Source organism: Gossypium hirsutum, chromosome D11 (genome assembly GCF_007990345.1).
Source record: "Gossypium hirsutum isolate 1008001.06 chromosome D11, Gossypium_hirsutum_v2.1, whole genome shotgun sequence".
Lineage (NCBI taxonomy): Eukaryota > Viridiplantae > Streptophyta > Magnoliopsida > Malvales > Malvaceae > Gossypium > Gossypium hirsutum.
This window is the reverse complement of record NC_053447.1, coordinates 13,985,269-14,005,836: the sequence shown is the minus strand read 5'-3', so window position 1 is coordinate 14,005,836 and position 20,568 is coordinate 13,985,269. Positions and strand designations below refer to the sequence as shown.

Sequence of the window (20,568 nt, the reverse complement as noted above, 5' to 3'; positions counted from 1 at the left end):
TATATAATTCATAATCATATGCCAATCAAGTATATATTAGCTTCATTTTGTAATCGATTACTCTTTGGACAATGACATCTATATCATTTCCCTTTTTTTTAATCGTTCTAATTTGCTATTTACTTTAATAGGTTCTTATGAAATTGGTGATTTGTATTTTTAAAAACTGCAAGTGACTTGCATGTACAATAATAGACCGCAAAATCTTGGATTTGCAATGACAAAAAGCTCAGAGGTAACAGAAATAGCATTCAGAAATCAAATATCAACCATGATAATAAATCTTTTTCAACTATATATATGTTGTACGCATCCGTACTGGGTTTCTTTTTACATCAAAAACTGGGTCTGGGATCCACATCTCAGCCATCGACTATAATGACACTGTTCATTACACCTTCCTTACCTTCCAAACTAAAAAACAAATGAAAAAAAACTGCCCCTTTATGGCAGAAGAATAAAGCAATATAAAAATAAAAAAGAGCCCAGATCAATCAAACAAATACGTGCCCAGACTCAACGTCAGCTTTTACAATTTGAATTGTCAAAAAATAATAAACCAATAGAAACATTTCACAATCGGAGATCGATTTATGCAAATATATATGAAGAGGGGTAAATGAATTGAATTTACAACAACCAATGAGTCAGCAACAGCGTATCAAAGTCCACATTGCTGACCTTGACTCGATAAGGACGGGAAGCATATGCATCTAAGCTCCTATGCCTTACTCGTGTAAAAATTGGAAGGCTGGATTCTCAAGAAGTTCCTCTGCTGGTTTGACTTCCAAGAAGTCTTTCTCTTGAAGCGAATTGGAAAGGTCATCGACAGAGAAGGGGATGCTGTGTATTAACAAGGATGGATTAGTTTGTTATTTAAACCTTCCAAAGTTCAACTCAGCATGCACCTTAGTTGTTATTTAAACCATTGCAATTGCAATCTTTCATATCCATCTATACTTGGATTCTAATACACTGTTTATGTAGCGCCGACTATATGTGACTTTTCAACTCTTCCTGAACTAACATTCTCATTTTCTAAACACGTCTGAACGGGAGTTTTTACTTAAGCCACATCAGAAACCAGCTTTACTAGTAGTGCTCAATGTAAGAACTTACCTGGAATTGTCGTCCAATAAAAAGGAACTGCTAGCAGCATCATTGGAATCCTCTGTCATTAGTACCCTCATGCTGGAAATAACCTGTAAAGGAATGAAGGTCACCAATAAATCATCTGATTTCTGAACTTCCTAAACAACCAAGAAAAAAAAATTATATGCCACACAAACTTACATTTGGAGCAACACTTCGAGTATTGTAGTTGTCATCCCAGTACAACGTACATATTCTGTATAACTGCTGTACACTAAGAATCTGACCAAACCAAGAGTTAATGTCAGAGTATAAGAACATTGTGATAAATAATAGAGAAGACAGAGAGAGAAAGGACTTACAGGGCAGAGATCATTTGTAATTTCATCATACGAAATTCTGTACTTCTGATGTATAACCTGTTATCAGGTTTTAACAAAATTCAGCATAACTCTATTTCTACATAAAGGGCCAATGAAACATCAATATTCTGCGTAAATGGGCAATACTTCAGCAGGTACAAATCAATTTAACAATGATTTCTTGGGTTAAGGGAACAAAATTGAATAGTATGACCAGAGATAGTTGAAGAGCCACATTGTTCAAGCAAACAAATGCTCGTCATAATTTTAGAGGTTTAACTAACCTACAAGCACAGGTAAATACATGAGTATTACAAAATGTGTCCTAGCAACCTGTGCCAAACGACATGAATCTCTTCCAAACAACGACATGAAGAAGAAATAACAAAGCTACCGGTAAATCCTGTCCTTAAATATCTGCCACTGCCCCTACTTGTTAGCTTTGTCATTTACATAAAACTAACTCCATCTAATAGGGCATTTGAGAACCACCATCAATCAATAAGATTCTGCTACCCTAAAACTTTGTGCATTGTCAAACATAATGGAAAGGGGCTAAATAATCATTTTCCAAATTCGGCAGTACAATACCTAAAGAGCTCAAAACAAGATAACCAGGCAAAGCAATGACGTTTATTACTCCAAATACCAAAAAATTTCAACAATGAAAAACAAGCAAAACAACCAACAAGATGATCCAACATACCAAGAATCCAACAGCCTGCCTTATGTGCTTAAGTTCATCCCACGATGACCCAGCGAACTGCAGTACAAGGGAAGGTAAAGCATCAGCTTAGTTAGGGGCCTAAAGTAAGCAAACTGCCCTGCAAAATTATGTAGCAACAACTCCGTAAATAAACACAAAAGAAGTTACCTCTTCTTTTGCTTGGCAGCACCAGAGCTCTAACTCGGCTAACCCAGCCTTGACATATTCTCCATTGCTAAATGTACAACACTCACGGCGTAGGAGGAGGCTGGAAAATGACAAAATTGCCAATATAAGCAAACCATTTGAATTAAAACCACAAAGGACATCAACAAAACATACCTATTAAACAATTGTACATTGATGTATGAAAACGTTTGAGTATAAATCTTCTGGATAAGAACAGAAGGCACCTGAAAACCAAGGAACTGTAAGAACTCTGTGCATTTAACTGGAAATCAGGATGGACAGTGGTAATCGAAGTTTATAAAGGTAAGTTAGAAAGAAAAAATCAGGTTCCTTACAAAATTTTCTTTCAAAGTACTTAGGAGGGTGTTGAGGCTATCAATAATGCTTTGCCAGTGAGTTGAAGCAGAATCTTTGCCAAAAGACCGCCCAGATCGTAGTACACTTCCCTTAGATGTTCTCGGAGCCTAACAATCAGCATAACCAATTAGAAAAAGGGACCAAGATTAATGAAAGTATAGCTGCAAGATACAAATTCAATTTTTAAACAAAAACTAAATCACAAGATACCTGGATGCATAGAGCAAGCAAAGATGATAACTCTTTCTTCAAGTTGTCCCTAATGATTCCATAGATTTTTTCCACATATGCTGCAAGTTGCTGCTTGAAAAGTAAAGCAGGATATTTGGCCTCTACTTGGCGAACTACTGCAAGTGCAGCAGCAGCAGCAAGATTGTTGGAAGAAGGAGATGAGCGGAAACCCTGGGTTTAAGAGAGAAAGGAATGTTAAAAATAGTCTTACTCTTCCCTAAAATGATATACACAGCTAGGAACCATAAGAATTTCAAATACCATTGTCATCCTTCCAAACAGAGAGGTTGCAGCAGTAGGCTTCCGACTTGGAGTTGCACCACTTGAACCAGCAGCTTTAAGACTTTTTTGGAGCAAAAACAGTAACGTTGATGTGTTGGACAACCAATATGCCATATGACCATTGTTTTCTTCATTCTACAATCAAAGAAGTTTTCATTCTTCACTTATGAATGGCATGTTTATGCTTGTTCTACTACAGCAAACAGGAAATAAATAAAAGATGCCCAGAAAGTAGAATTCAGAGACATAACAAAGTGAGATCTTCTAAAGCAACTATTTTACATTTATTAAAGAGGGGCAATTAAATAAAAGGGAAGAACAAAATCATAGAAAAGGCTGAAGGATAAACAAAAAAATTTGAAGCAGATGACACAGCCTGCTACCCTACACCACAAACAAGACAGAAACATACAATCAATTACCTCAATTGCAGAACCAATCATCTGAATAAGACGATCAAACACACTGGTCCTTTCTGCTTCAAAAGATTTCCAGTGGAGAAGACATTTATATATGGTAAATGCTGCAACAGGTTTCCCTTGACTGAACCCAATGTCTTTTGAAACGCAATTGATCAGTGCATCAACATTCTCCTGTTGAAAGAATGACAAAAAAAAATTGAAACGCAGCAAAAAAAAAAAGAAGGAAAGGCTTGAAGATGCAAAAATTAATTGCGGGAAACACATACATGTTGACGTTCAAGATTGGATCTTCGCAACCTGCCATCAGATTCTGCACCAGCCTTCTTCACTGGAGTCACACTCTGTGGTTCCTGCAGTAACAGCTCTTGTCAATGGCCGCATTACAGAATCCAGACAAGTATTAAAATCAAACATACATTTGATTTGTTCAATTCATCCATATGGTGACCATTTTCCAAATTCTGCAAATTTTCAAACCACACGAATAATGAGAAACTTCAACATAATGATTAATTGAAACAGGAGAATAAAAAAATCAAGTTATATTTTACCGGAAAGACTGGAATTGGTGGAAGCTGTGAAACCTTCTTAACAGGCGAATTTAATAGGGTTTGCTGCCTCAAAACTTGGTTTTCAGATTCAATGTCTGAAATCTTTTCTTCAAGACTGCCAACAAAGAAACGATGTTAACCAGGAAAAAGACAAAAAGAGTGGAATAAATGAATAAACACAGCTTCAGCAATATGCATGCAAAAAAACGCTATCCCATATTCTGGTAGTTAACTGAAAGAACTTATCTCAATCTTTTCTCAGTAAGGGCACAAACAAACCTGTGCATAACAGTCTTCAACTGAACTATTTTTGATTCGGCATCCAAAGCTTGTTTCAACCTTTCTTCACTTATTTTGTTTGTCTCTTCAAACTTTTTCTCTGTTTCATCAATTTTCTTTTCCAACGAACTCACTAATGCCTGCAAATAGCAAGCACATGAGAAATATAATTATGAAATTAGTGTTCTCTAAGAAAACATCCCCAAGGTATCCTATATATCATTGTACGTTCACTGTATCTTTATGCCAATACAGATTTTAGACGCAGCCTACTCACCTTCAGTTTTTCATTCTCATTTGTAAGCTTCTCCAACATCACAGGGTCCACCACCGAAACCTCCTGAATTATAGGGACTACCTCAGCTGCCTTTTGGCAGCCTCACGTTCCTTGGCAAGCAATTCTTTGGTCTCTTTAAACTGAAGTTGTATGTCTTGCAAAGCAGACTGCAGTTTTGCATTTTCTTGTGTTTTAGCTTCTTCCAGGTCAACCTACAGAGTAAGACAAGAAATTATAAATAACAAGACAAAAATCATAAAAGCACTACAGGATGAAAGTAGGCCTGAGTGACCTAGCCCAGCCCATCCCATAGCATTTATATCATTAAAATATTAGAAATAATATACATTAAAATTTAAAATATATTTAAATGCAACATTATTAATAAATAATTACATCAGGCCAGACCAAGCTATACCTATATTTGAAATTCCAACCAGAAGTGGCTGGATATACAGGCAGGGGATCACATGCGAACCCCTTGCAATAAATGCAATATCAGGTTATTTATCTAAAGCAGATAATTCAAGATGGGAAGTCAAGTACAACTGAGAGCCTCATAACCTACAGTATTTAAAGCACGAGATAGTTCATACAAAAATCAGGGCCCTCTCTCCATAACATGACACGTCAAATAAAAAACACTATGTTTTGATAGAAGCCAAGAACAAACACAGAATAATAATAATAATAATAATACATGCTTACCCTCATTCGTTTCTCCAGTTGTAATCTCCATGTCAGTTCCTCAACTTGCTTTTCCAGTTTGTTCTTTGCAGCTTGCAGAGCTCCCGTCTCCCTAGCAGCCTGTAAATAAAATAATAACAGAAAATCTGAGGGATGCATTCATAAAACAAAATATTATCATACTTAAAGGTCTTAGAAAGACTACATTGTTTCAGAAAACAAGGTCTGCATATAGAGAAAATCTGAGGGACGAACAAGACATACCATCTTAAGCTTCCGCAGTTCTTTACGAGCTACTCTTCCTCTCCATGCACATTGCGTTGCAATTGCTGCTTTCTTCAACTTCAGATAATGCAACCGGGCCAAGAACTTGCGACATTGGCTCTGTTGAGTACAATCAGTGTCATTCCAAGTTTTTTTTTAATATACAAAACTATGAAACAAAAAGAACTTCAGCCACTGAAAGCAAAATTGAAAAGGTACATCTTTCAAAGCACCAATGCATAAGCAGTATGATTAAGAGCAATTTAAAATCCAAGACCTACCTGAATTATAATAGCTGCTCTGGTCTGCCTTCTGAAGCGTAACTCATTGCGAGCAGCCATCCCCCGCATGCCTGTCTGAATGGAAACAGCAGACGAGAACAATTCTTTATAAGCTTTCCTAGCAAGATGCATGCGCAAACCTCTCTGAATCCTTAAACTGGCTGCTTCTCTTCTCATGCCTTCAAACACTTTGCGAGCAAGTTGCCCTGAGATCAGCATGGACAAAAACTATCAACAGGTGTACATAATAACAAATTCCTTAATGCTGTAAATTTAATTAATTTGCTACTGCCAAACCTAGAAATGCTTAAACAGGAATAAATACCTCTGCAGACAGATTGAATCTGTAATGCAGATCGGCGAAGCACAATGAAACTTCTGCGAGCTAAATAAGAACGAACTTTCCTCTGAATAATGCTAGCAGATCTTCCTAAGACTTCAATCCTACGGGTATCCAGATCAGCCATCTGACCAGCCCTAAGAAAAACCTTTGTCTTACCAATCTGCCAAAAACAAAATGGCGTCGATATGATCTTTCCCAAAATCCAACCAGAACAGAGATTCATAAAACATGTGAGTAAACAATAATAAACCAAGTGGATGCATAGAATTTGTTCAAAAGCACTGATTGAACTCTCATCTAGAAGATGCCTGTACTGCTTCCATCCGTATGTATGCTAGATGATGCTCGAGCAAAAATTAAATGGCAAAAATTAGCCAATAATAAGTTTGTGACTTGAAATCCAACAAGTTAGATCTGCATGTGACAAGTGTTTAGCACTTTTGATAACAGTAGCTAGCTTCCAGAAATTTTTCAAGTGTACTAGGGGCCCAGTTTTTAGTGTTGTTTCCTAGTAAATCCAAACATTTTACCTACAAACAAGTTCTGGTCTACACCAAATAGATCTTTTGCCAGACGAGCTGAGTTGAGTTCCTCAGCTTGCAAGTGAAAATAAGCCAAAGACCAGACCTAAATTATTAAATATCTTCCTATTGCATATCTGTCTTGCTAGCTTTTAGTGAAACCTTGATGACAGAGGACTTTGCTTAAGATGTATACTAACAATTCAACATGAGATCTAGTACTAATGGCAAGGAAACTCAATTGACTAAAAGACTAAATATCTATCAGACATTTACCTGATAGCCTTGAAGCCCGACCTTCTCTAGAAGCTTTTTGCACGCAGCAACCTCATCAGAACTACCATGTATATAGTAAATGGGTCAGAGTCCAGTATTGAAGAAACCTCTTGAGAGCAAAGCAAATTATTAACTGTACCTTCCATCCAAAACTTCAGGTGCAAGAAGACCAAATCGGTCCACAAATTCATCAAATTGTTTTCTAGTAGGATATCCAGCACAGCTAATCCTGATAGCCTCCATAACCCCCTGAAATGAGATAAACAGTGAGGATTAGTAGGAAAGCAGCTCTTATTAAGTACCAAATACACATTTCAGTTCGTCCTGGTAGATTATCATCATTCTTACCCCACATCGTAGTTGTTGTAGAACATTTTTATTCTCAAATATTGATGGCTTAAGAAGATTATTGGGCTTTACACAACGTATGTAATGTGGCTCAGTGGAACTGAGAGTTTCAAGTAAAGCTTGTAGTTGTTGCTGTGAAATACAAGGAGAGAGCGCCCATGACCCATTAGTCTGGAAAAAAAAAGGGTAATAATATGCATTTAAGAAGCAGAAACACCGACACACCTTAAATCGAGAACCTATTGAAGAGAATTTTGACGATTTGGAAGATTCCTCTGCTAAAGGTGGAAATAATCCGGAAACAAAGGAACATTTTGAAGCATTCAAAAGGGCCTGATGTTCAGCTACAACATAATCTTTGTTCTTGTCCAGGAACAGCTCAGTTTGATAAGTGACCTGAAACGTTAACAAAAGTCCATTCACCTAACTTCTTTATTTTGTTCTTTAACATGAATTTACTATAAAGAGAAAGCAAACATACATCACCAGCATAATGGCAAATGGTGAAATCACTACGAGACAATTTGGGCTTGCTGAACCGCTTATGGTTTTTAAACGTCTGGTACAGCTTCTGAGCAAAAGTTTCATGGGTTGATCTTGGAAACATGCTTTTAAAATTTAGAAGGCGAACATCCAAGAGAGGAAAAAGCTCATCAACATCACCACAAGAACACTAGGATATAATTATTAACAATAAGTGCTTGCTACATCTTACCAAGCCTCATCTAGAAGAGCAATTATGCCACCTGGTTTCTGGAAATCAATAACAGCAAAAATAAAAAACATATAATTAATAACCACCAAATAAGTGTATGAACCATTTAACGCTGATCCCTAGACGTGATTAATGAGAACCCACCAACATCTAGGAATATTATAGGTAAGAATGTTCAAGAAACCAAACAATGATAATAGAAGTACAGAACAATAAAATATTTTCTTGTTACCAGAGGAAAGGAAAAAAGAGAAATGTGAGAGAACAGAAATGCATGAAAGAGTGCAATTCTTAAGAAGAAGAAAGGTAGTTTCTCAAGCACAGAGATAACAGGCATAACAGTAATCAAGAAGTTTGCACCAGAAATTGGCAATATGAGTCAAATAAGTTATATATCAATACCAACATCAAACAAGGATGATACCAATACAAGGTTCAAAATTCTGTTTAGAAGCTAAAAGGGAAATTTTTATTGCATGGAATTTAAAATATATATAAGATTTAAGTAGATATTAACTTAACCATCACTCTTCTATCATTTTCACAGCAACTTACTTGAAGCAGGCATTACTTTTTACATTGCTAGACTATAGCTGGTGACTAAGCTTATTTACAACTATTTCAACACCTGAAAAATGATCCATCTCTTGTCTCTTTAGACTCTTCCCTCACCATTCCCCCAAATTTCTTCTCTTGTTTTCAAGCTGAGCATCTTACACCATAATCCTTATCAATCAGGTTTTCCCCCATGCTTTTAAATTGTCAATGAGAATAAAGCATCAAAGATGCCCTTACCACTTAATCTTCTATAAAGCATGAAAACAACACTACATAGTGTAAGCAACATCTAACATTAGGTATACCAAAGCTTTTGGCACTAGAAATGGAATCACCAGACAAGAATACATGGAAGCAATCATATAGTTACAAGCAAAATTGTACAATTCCAGTGGATGTGCCTTAACATAAATTTCTGTTAACAGAGATTTATAGTCAACAACACAGAACCAACTCCACGGTTATACACAGAGATTCATTTTAATGGGATTATATATTGGAGGTACAGATGATAAAATACTAAACCAGCCTGTAAAAGTCCAGCCAAATAATAGGAGAGGTAGAATCCACAGACCTTTTCAATGAGGTCAAGAACATCCTGATTATCAACAAATTCAATGTAGCTCCAATTAATTTCTTCTTTTGTATACTCTTCTTGCTCCATTTTGAAGACGTGCTGAGCAAAAAAAATTTAGGTATCACAAACTACAGAACAAAAACAGGGAAATGTTAAGCATGAACTGGGTATGTCTTTCAGAAATAAACCTGGTTGAAATGCTGCTGCAACTTCTCATTTGTCAAATTAATGCAGAATTGCTCAAAACTGCGAAGAAAATAATACATCAGATAAATAGAAGGCAATAGCAAGCATCCAAAAGCAATGAACAATACTAATTTCCAAACAAATTAAAGACTTCAGAAAGAAGGTGAGAAGATAATTATGGCAAGACAATCGAGAAACTGAAATTTTAATTTAAAGGACATCAGAAGCAGATAGCTAATTAATTATTAAAGGAGAAAGTAAACTACACTCCGACTCATAAAAACAATGAATGAACTATACCCTAAAGCTCAAGAGAAAGTTATGTTGACCACTGTACAACAAAAAAGTTAGAAACTCCATTGCCAAAAGCCATCAAACTCATCAACAGAAAATTTTGGTAGAGTTATACTAAGAGTGAAACGATATAATGTCACCCCTACTTGAAACCAGAATAGAAATCCTTATGTGCAAAACATCCAAGTGCACCACCTTTACGACACCTTAACAAATGAGAATAGGTCTCTCAAACCACGGCTTCTTTTAGTATCAAAGAATAAATGATTGTCAAAAGTATAAACTGTGCCTCATTGAGACAACTTCCATTTCTATTCACTGGTTTCGGAAAACCAACTTCGGTCAACTATGAAAACAACAGGCATACCAGTTAAGCACCTGTTAGTCTTGAAACTCTCAAATCCATAAATATCCAGCACCCCAATTAAGTACTTTGAGTCAGGATCTTGACCAATTGAACTATTGATCTTATCCACAATCCTGTCAAATAAAAAAATTAATAAACACAGTCAGAAATAAAATTCCAAAACTGAACAAAAACAAATGATAACCAGAGTCAATCTTAAGTGTCTCTACTCAGACAGCAGAAGTGAACCATACCAGTCAAACAACCTCGAGTACACAATTTTAGCCAAAGCATCTCTACTAAGCGCAGCAGATACTGGGTCCAGCCATTTTGTAATGGTTTCATCACGAGTTACGATTACGCGCTTACAAAGAGAATCTTCTAGTAACTTTTCATCGCACCTAAAACAAAACTGGCCATTAAACATGCTCTCTATGTTCTCTTCCGAGAGGCTAAGGAAGTGAACAAATATCAAAGAAATGCCTTCCAGTTTATGTTATTGCAAGTCCATGAAATTGTACACTTACTCAAAAAGCTCAGCTGCAGTCCTCAGATGAAATCGTGATTTTTCATCTTTAGGCACTGATGAGTCTATTTCCTTCCCTTTGGCAAATTCAATGTTCCCAAGATGAAGAATTGCAGCCACAACACGGAATATGGCATCCTGACAAATGGCAGAGGCAACAATCAAAAAGATGATAAAGAAATTTTAGAAAATTTTATGCTCAAGTATCATCTCCCAGGATAGTGTTTCATGGCAAACCTGCTCATCAGAACTTATTCCAACAACATCCATTGCCCTCCTCGTTGCAGCATATTCCTTAGACTCATCAACGCCATCCAACTCATAGCAATTAGATTGGTTCAGATAGTGAAACGTTCTCAGGTTTCCTAATTTAAACCGCTGAATATCCTGAAAGGTAAAAAAGAGAATCAAGAGCAGGACAGGAGGAGACAAACATTCATAAGTATGAGAATTGACAACCTGAAGCATTACAAACTCATGAATTGTCAAACTGTTCTCTTTTTCCAAAGATATGAAATGATACTCACAACTGCACATCTATCCATAACTGAACAAAGCTATAGGTTCAAAATTTTCCACTCAATATCAGATAAAATGAACAAACTGTTAAAAAGGGCTTTCAAGAAAGAAGGAACTCCCTCATATTGGATCTTCTATACCACAATCTTAACAAGCTATGGATGTATCTTGACACAACTGACATGCCAGGAAATCCAATACAAATCATAGACATAAAACTTGGAAAGTAACAGACATGATAAACTACACTTTACAACCTTCAAGCATTGGCACTAAAAATAGAAAATATATATATACATACAAATAGATTGATATCTTAAGCTAGAAATAGAGGCAGGACCGTTCTCGCAATTTAAGCTCCCATCACAATTCTTTCTCTAGAATGTACATTTTGGTCATAAGATAATCCTTAAATTTTAAATCTGAAGATGAAAAATGCTTATTGAAGGAATGAATATGCAAGAACATATTGTATCAAATACTTTACAAGTAGCTTGATTAAGCAATCAAAAACCACTTACCTCTGGTGGTGCAGCACAAAGCATGTAGAAACAGTGATAATTTCTCTCTGGATCAGACACTTGACAAACTCGTGATCTTTCTAGCAAATAAGTTCTGATTGCAGCTCCTGAAATCCTTCCACTCCAATCAAATTGAATCTCCACAAACTTACCAAAGCGACTAAATCATTCAAAATAATGCAAATTATTATTAAAAAAAACCAATGATTCAGACATAGAATCTACTATACATGCAGCATGTGAAACTTGCTAATAATAACATTCTTACCTTGAGTTGTTGTTCCTAACAGTCTTCGCATTACCAAATGCTTCTAAAACAGGGTTGGACTGCAGATTAGGCAAAAGAAAAAACAAACTTGTTGAACACTGTTACTAGGATGATAATTTCAAAATATCAACATTAGATTTAATGTCGCAAAAGATCAAAATTCGTAGCCATATTTACCTCTAGAACTTGCTGCTCAACTGTTCTTCCCTCAGCAGCAGCTCTACCCCCCATGTAAGCAAGATATCTCATAAGCAATTTTGTGCTTTCTGTTTTACCAGCCCCACTTTCACCACTGACCAAAATCGACTGGCTAATTCCCTCATTCATCATTAATCTGCATTGACAGAAACAGCAGGCTTTATTGTCAAAAACAAGTGCTCATATAAAATGAACTTCTGGTCAGTATAGCAGGGTACCTGTATGCAGCATCTGCTACAGCAAAGGGATGTGGACTCAATTCACCAAAGGCTGCCCCCTTATATTGTGCCATCATATGGCTATCATAAAGATGAGGTAGTCTTCTGAATGGGTTTACAGCAATCAATATATTTCCTGTATATGTCTGGAAGTATGATTAGGGACAATTGCCTCCTCTTGTCAGTAAATTTTGAAATATGATGAAATGCTAAGATTCCAAACATTCATAGATGCAAACATGGATTATATCACAACAAAAGCAAAATATAAATCAATTCCCCAGCAATCCAATATATTTCCAGTATATGTCTGAAGGCAGCATTGGGGCAACTGCCTCCTTTTATCAGTAAATTTGAGAACATGATGAAACATAAATATGTCATTAACATTCATCAATGCAATATACCAGAAAGAAAGCAATTACATCCATTCCAACGAAGAAAATTAAAGAATGACAGATATAACACCCACACACAGAAAGAAAGTGAACATTTGCTTGAAATCTTACATATATTTCATTCATATCATATCTTGATCGTAAATTCTGGAGCACACCCGGTTCATGCAAATAAGCCAGCTTTGTCATATCATCAACTCCACAAGGTGGGGCCTCAGCATCTTTAGGATAGACATTTGAAGCTTTAACAACAACCTGTTGCAAATGCATAGGAAAGTAAAATTAACAAACTCAACCAAGCATTCTATGTTCTCAATGGATTCCCATTTTATCATACTGGACTGCATGACATGGAAAAAGGTGAGGGGAAGAAAATTTTAAGCCATGTGATATGAACATGATTGTGGCAAGAAAATAGCAATTTATCAACAAGCATTCACCAAAATAGAAGTAACTGAAATTCATATGCACGTAAAACAATCCATTTAATTTTTTAGAAGCAACTCACCGTCTTCCCTGAAGTGCATAGGACTTTAATATCTTCACCTTTAACCTCCACGACTTCACCATCTATCCAAGCATCATCAGGATCTTCCACCCAGACAAGAGATCCAACTACAAGACTAGTTGTGGCAGCCTACAAAAGCCAATAGAGCCCATGATTCACCAATTTAATTGAAACTATCCCTTATAACCATTCAATCAAGATTCAAGCATTAAGGCAGAACCACATAGTTAAGTTCTCACTTTTCAATCTCAAAATGACTTCTAATAGGAACTATTAGGATGGTGCAGAAAACAAGTAAAAAATTCACTAGTAAAAGAAGACTGTAGGCAATCACTATTGGAATTACAGATATGGCCAGGCACTTCTTTCTTGTTTGGAAAACATCTAAATAGAAATGAAATGATTTTGGAGGTTACATGACCCATCTAAAATCCACCAAGCTCATTCTTTTTAAAACCCTTTCAAATTCGGAAATGTTTTAGGGAGGAATTTACCAGATGTGAATTTGGGTCTTCTTAGAGATATGGAGTGAATAAAAACACTAAATTTAAAAATTGGAAAGCATACGAAGTACAAATTCAGCCAAAGTAGCAGCAATGCCAATTTTATGGCTCCAATGTCCTATTAACATTAAAGCCATCATAGTTTCCACACACCAAGCTAGTTACATCAACGGATAAATAACCAGACAAATCAAAGACCAAACATTGAAGGGGAACTCAACCAACAATCAACATAAACTCACAAGACCATACTCAAAATTACATCATACTTGGAACAAAATGTACTACTTCAAGTTCTAGTCAATGGCAATATGGTTCTAACTGAAATTTTATCCCCAACTATACTCAACTAACCATAACAAAGCAAGACAATTAAAACCCTAAAACGCGGATCTAAGTAACAACGAATATTAATGGACCAAAAAATAGTAATAGCTAGCTTCAACTCATGTTCAGATCAGTCAACTACAATTCCTTAGAATTACCAAAAGGTTTCTTTAAATCAAGACCGTCCGAAGCTAGAAATCAGAAATAACAAAACAAAAAACGAAATGTAAGGGGAAAAAAAGCAAAAGATGTCATAAATAAATTACCATTCTTATCCTTGACCGAAATTAAACGGATCAGAAACTTGGTTTGCTTCTGGATCTACTCCCCCAAGGCGTTGAGCAATGATCATTCAATACAATATTCAACAGAGAAAACGATTTGAACTGGTCTATTGTTCTAAACGATTTACACTACAGAAGAATTCCAAACGAAAAACAAAGCAATAAACAATATAAAAAAAAAACAAGAAGCTTAAATCTCTTCAACAAAGATTTTTAATATATATTCTTGAAGAGATTAAACCTCGCGTTTGCTCTGTTTATGAAAGCAGTTTTTCTTTTTCTTTCTTTTTTTCCTATTCCCTGTTCCGGTCTTAACTCTCTTAAATTTTTTTTTTTTTGAGGTGACAATCTTTACTCGTTAAGTTCGATTATTTAATTTGTTTTTGTAAAGAAAATGGAATAATTAAGGAAGAGTAAGCGTTTTGGATTAAATGAGAGGAAATTACGAAAAGCCCTAGATTTGGGGACGTAATTACGGAATTTGATGACAACTAAGACGAGGTCAAACTAGAGTCCAACGAAAAGATGAAATGGAAAAGAAAAAAGGGTGGGTGTATACTGTCCGGTTCTTGCAAAATCAAATTGGAATGGGGCAGTCAATAATAATTTTTGGGTCGGTTGGTTTTGGAGTTACGTGCGGTTCCGAATTGTGCAATTTGTCAAGTTCTATTTTGCTGGGTTTGTGGGACCCAAAACAAATTGATTGCCAAGATATATCGGAAGCTTTTCTTTGTCCCGCGATGTCAATTTGAAAAAAAGAAAATGTGATGGGGGCACAGGGGGTGGGGTTCACGAACGTAGATCAGTTAAATAATGTCATATTTTTCTATATGAAAATATATATAATATAATAATATAATTGTTTTAAATTTTATTTTATTTTATTTTATATAATTTATTAAAGTATCTAAGCCCTCTGATCGGTTAATCTGACACTTCCCTCGATGAGATTTCTATGTTTTAAATCTAATTTGTGGCCTTCATTGTGGAGGGGTCATGGGGGCTGTTATGGAATTTGGAAGTGCCTCCGAAGGTAAAGGAATCTACGTGGAGGTGTTTACGTTATTTTTTGCCTTGTAAGAGTCGACTTGCGAATCGACGCATCTTTATTGAGCCTGTTTGTGCACGGCGTGGCGAGCATGAAACCATGGACCATATTTTGCTAAGCTGTAATATTGCAGTGCCGGAGTCGAGTTCTATTGCCTCAAACTTTAATCAATTTTCTGATGTTGATTTCTTGTGGCCTCAGGTGCGATCTGCTGCTTTGGGTCAATGTTGCAGGATTTTAACTATTGCTTGGTGTCTATGGTTTCATCGAAATTTGATTGTTTGGAAACAAACAGATGTGTTTGCTGCTGAGATAGTTGCCAAAGCGGATCGGTTTTTGACTGAATGGAAGGATGCTCGGGCTGTGTTTACCAGGGTGCAGCGATTTTCAATGAGTTTCGTTAATAGCCGGCTTGATTGGGAGAAGCTGGTTGTTGATCTGTTCAAGTGTAATGTGGGCGCTGCATCTTCTTTTCGGTTGGGATGTTCTTCTTTTTCAGCTATTATCTGGGATCATAATAGCACGTGTTTTAGAGGATGCTCAGTAACGATAAACACTATGTGGGAGGTTCGAATGGCTGAGTTGCTCGCCATAAGAGAGGCTCTTTCTTGGATGAATACGCTAAATGTTGCGAATGTAGTTTTAGAATCGTGAGGATGTGATTAATGCACGTTCTTCATGTAATAATTTATTTGAATTTGATCTCGTTCATTGTTTACACATAATTTTTTATTTTCAACCGTCGATGGACTCGACAAACGGCTAATTAAGTGACTCATGAAATTGCAAGGATAACTTTATCTTATTCTGAAGATCTCTCATGCGTTTCTTTTACTTGTTTTAAATGTTGATTATTGCCGTGTGTAAATGATAAGCATTGAGAGTGTGTATTGGATTAGAGGTGTATTGGATTAGAGGTGTAATAGCAAATCAACTGTTTGGTTGAATGTAATGGAATAGAGGCGTAATAGTAATCTTGTGTTTGGTTGAATGGAATAGAGGTGTAATAGCATAATGAAAAAAAACTAAAATGACTAGAATACCCTTAGCATAAATTTGTTTTGGTAAATGATTATTGTTATTGTTATTTAAATTTTAATAAGATTATTATTATCAATAATAAATATTTTAATCATATTTAAACATAATTATTATTAAATATATTTTAATTAAAATATATAATTTAATAAAATTCTTAATAATTAGCAGAAATTTGTTTTGGTAAATTATTAAATATTGTTATTGTTAAATATTGTTATTGTTATTTAATATATAATAAATATTGTTAATAATTAATATATAAGTATTGTTATTAGCAGAAATTTATATTAAATATTGTTATTGTTATTTAAATTTGCTTAAGATTATTATTATCAATAATAAATATTTTAATCATATTTAAACATAGTTATTATTAAATATATTTTAATTAAAATATATAATTTAATAAAATTCTTAATAATTAGCATAAATTTGTTTTGGTAAATTATTAAATATTGTTATTGTTAAATATTGTTATTGTTATTTAATATATAACAAATATTGTTAATAATTAATATATAAGTATTGTTATTAGCAGAAATTTATATTAAATATTGTTATTGTTATTTAAATTTGCTTAAGATTATTATTATCAATAATAAATATTTTAATCATATTTAAACATAATTATTATTAAATATATTATAATTAAAATATATAATTTAATAAAATTCTTAATAATTAATATTCTTATATGAATTTACTCAAATCATAATATATGATACTGTAAAATATAAATCAACATAATTATTATTAAATATATTATAATTAAAATATATAATTTAATAAAATTCTTAATAATTAATATTCTTATATGAATTTACTCAAATCATAATATATGATACTATAAATGAAAATTTGAAATAATTAATATTAAATATATTTTAATTAAAATATATGATTTAATAAAATTTAAAATAATTATAACTAATAAATTATATTTTATGAATTTGTATAATTTAAAATAATAATTATTACATATAATTTAATAATTAATATTAAATTTCTTAAAATTGTATGCTTTAAATTTTCTTATATGAATTTATACAATTTAAAATAATTAATATTAAATGTAATTTCATAAAATTCTTACTAATAAAATGTTCTTATATCAATTTACTAAAATCAATATATAACTTGAGAATTATATTCTGCATAAACATAATTAACTTATATTAAGAAAATGTTAGATGAAAATGAAATTGTACATCATAATCCATATGTTATATAGTTGTACAACATCAAAAAGTTTGAACATTGATATTTAATGGTGAGAAAGAAATCTTCTGACCCATTCCAATCGGGCAACAGAAGGTAAACTAAAGAAAACGATCATTTGAGTTGGATGATCGGGAATTTTACTCAAAGCATCATACCGCTGATCGTCGGTTAAACCTTCAATTGACCATAAGGCTGAATATAAATTTGAAGCTTTCTCTTCCATCTTTTGATGTTCTTCTGACCTCTGCTGAACTACCACCTCGGAGACAATACTCCTACTGATTTGATCACCAACGGCTTGGATTTTTTCCCCCAACAAAGTGGCAGCCTCATCAAATGAAGAATACACATTATCACGAGCATCAGATTTCTTCTTTCTCTTGTTTGAAGATGAGGAACCCCCTTTGGTCTCTATCTCCTCGCGGATCTGTACCAGAAACATCCATGTCGTCTAAAGAGACGTCGGCTTCGCAGTCATAGAATGTGTTTCTCTCTTAATTCATATCTGTAGTACGTTCATCCTCAGCATGTATTTCTTCAAGAACATCAGCAGCTGTTTGAGCGTCTTTCCCAGTCGCCCGATCTCTTGCGTATATGGCAGTAAGCTGGTTGTAGTAAGGGAAAGAACGATGTCTAAACTGAGAGGCTTCTTTGTGACTCTAAAAAAATGAGGAAATCATATTAGTTATAAGTTTTGTAAAAAAACAAATAAATACTTGAAATACATTTTACCTTTACATAGGATTCCCAAACTGCATCTTCAGCAACAACGAGCTGCCTATGCTCGTCCCAACCAAAACCGCTGTTGTTTTGGCCATTAAGCATGTCGTAGACGACTGACCATTCCCTTTTTAGGCACCTAATCCGAGATTCAATATTTGGCTTCGCCTTCAACATTGCTCTTGGTAAAGCCTTTTCTAGCATTTTTTCTAGCTCGTTCAAATAACCGGCCTTGAACCCGGTATCAGCATTAAATGTTCCTACATTGTGCAAATCCACCATGCAAGAAACCAAGGCTGCATCTTCTTCTGGAATCCATTTTCTTTTGCTTCCTCGAGAAGCTTGAGAAGAAGCACGTGATTGTGGAACACCTGACATAATTATCTTAAGAAAAAAAAACAAATTTACATTATTTACTGTTTTTAATATCATGAATCAAAATGTGAACAGTTTATAATATTATATCGTTAGTTCAATATCATGAATCAAAAGCTCAATACTAAATTGAATGAAATAACACAAAGTTTAGTACAAAGTTTCATAAACTAGATACATAAAATAACATCAACAAATTAATTGTAACTCAATTTGTCCCTAAACCTAACTAATTTCTAGATGCCATTCATCGAACATTTGGTTGGCTAGATCCATCCTCCAAGTAGCCCAAGCATCCGATGGATGAATATTTGTTATATTCGGTTCATCGTCATCCACCACATTAGTAGGTAATCCTTCTCCCACCTCCGCTTCAATGGGATCAATACTCATATGGGTTCGAATAAAATTATGGAGCAAACAACATGCAATAATAATTCTATTGTGCACCCTTATAGGATAAAACGATGGACTCCTAAGTATTCCCCATCTACGTTTTAATAAGCCAAAGCATCTTTCAATGACATTACGTGCTGAGGCATGTTTCATATTAAAAAACTCTTGCGGAGAACTTGGCTGATAACCCTGACGCCACTCGTTCAAATGATATCGCTGTCCTCTAAATGGTGTAAGAAATCCCTCACAATTTGTGTATCTAGCATCAACTAGATAATAACAACCTATAAAATAATTTTTTTAATAAATGAGTAATTCAGCATACAAAGTTTGATCTTAATGAATAATTCAAATTCCTCTAACTATACTCTTTACCATGAGGAACTTTTAGTCCATGTGTTCTACTAATGGCATCTCGGAGCACCCGTCCATCGGCAACTGAACCTTCTCAACCAGGAAGAACATAAACAAATTGCATCTCAGGTGTACAAACACCTAACATATTTGTTGCTATGTCACCTTTTCGGGTTCGATATCTAGGTTTATCAACTGTTGGCACCCTAATCTTAATGTGGGTTCCATCAAGAGCACCTAAGCAATTCTATATCACATGATATAAAACCTTGAGTTAGAATACTAATTTAAATCTAAGTCAACTAAATGTTGTACAAGCTATATATAAAACTCAGTCTAATACCTTAAACCATTTCCACCTTGTGTCTGAAGAATCGACTGTAATTGGCTCTGGCTTTTTAAATAAGACATCTTGTAAGCGTATGACAGCATTTAAAACACTATGAAATGCTCTGCTAACAGTTTCCCCGGACCTTCTAAAATGATGCTTGATAACTCGATTTTTCAGGTGATGGGAGATGATATGTAAAAACATTGCTACTTGCTCATCAACAAGCATGAACCTTGACGACTTCAATCCCCCTATCGATTCTAACATCTCACATAGTTTAAAAAAGGCAGCTCTATTCATCCTAACTTGTTCAATACAAGTCTCGTCACTAGCATATACAAGCCTCTTCACATAATCCCGTTTTGCATAAAAATCTAAGGTATAGGACCTAATCCTTGGTCTATAAGTCTGTAGGCTAAGGCTGGCACCCATTCTAAATAAGAACCAAATCGCAATGCTACAGATTTTCAACCATATTGTCAATGCAAGACCAATTCTTTTACGCCTCACACTTTGTGCAATTAAAGGCAGACGAGCCATTACTGCAACATATTAAAATTAGAACACACTATCAATGAATTGAAGTTGCAATTACACATTATCAAATAAAAATAAACAATACAAATTTAGAACACACGAAGCAAAAAATTATCTACTAAATGATATCG

The 20,568-nt window shown here is 34.6% G+C and overlaps 1 protein-coding gene across 1 annotated transcript; it reads right to left on the bottom strand.

Moving 5' to 3' along the window:
• Positions 1 to 272: 272 nt before the first annotated feature.
• LOC107924106 (myosin-6) lies at positions 273 to 14,769 on the bottom strand. Its single transcript, XM_016854400.2, is given in 40 exon segments — positions 273 to 843; positions 1,120 to 1,202; positions 1,294 to 1,374; positions 1,455 to 1,511; positions 2,161 to 2,217; positions 2,329 to 2,428; positions 2,503 to 2,573; positions 2,685 to 2,813; positions 2,917 to 3,108; positions 3,199 to 3,354; positions 3,642 to 3,812; positions 3,908 to 3,991; positions 4,058 to 4,102; positions 4,193 to 4,307; positions 4,472 to 4,611; positions 4,749 to 4,840; positions 4,843 to 4,960; positions 5,457 to 5,555; positions 5,700 to 5,819; positions 5,981 to 6,186; positions 6,306 to 6,483; positions 7,121 to 7,181; positions 7,260 to 7,369; positions 7,469 to 7,600; positions 7,694 to 7,864; positions 7,950 to 8,076; positions 8,184 to 8,221; positions 9,316 to 9,417; positions 9,507 to 9,564; positions 10,177 to 10,278; positions 10,399 to 10,545; positions 10,672 to 10,808; positions 10,908 to 11,057; positions 11,711 to 11,870; positions 11,979 to 12,037; positions 12,156 to 12,312; positions 12,395 to 12,540; positions 12,904 to 13,047; positions 13,301 to 13,429; positions 14,397 to 14,769. Coding segments are annotated over 40 exon segments (4,542 nt in total). The 5' UTR covers positions 14,400 to 14,769; the 3' UTR covers positions 273 to 728.
• Between the last annotated feature and the right edge of the window lie 5,799 nt (positions 14,770 to 20,568).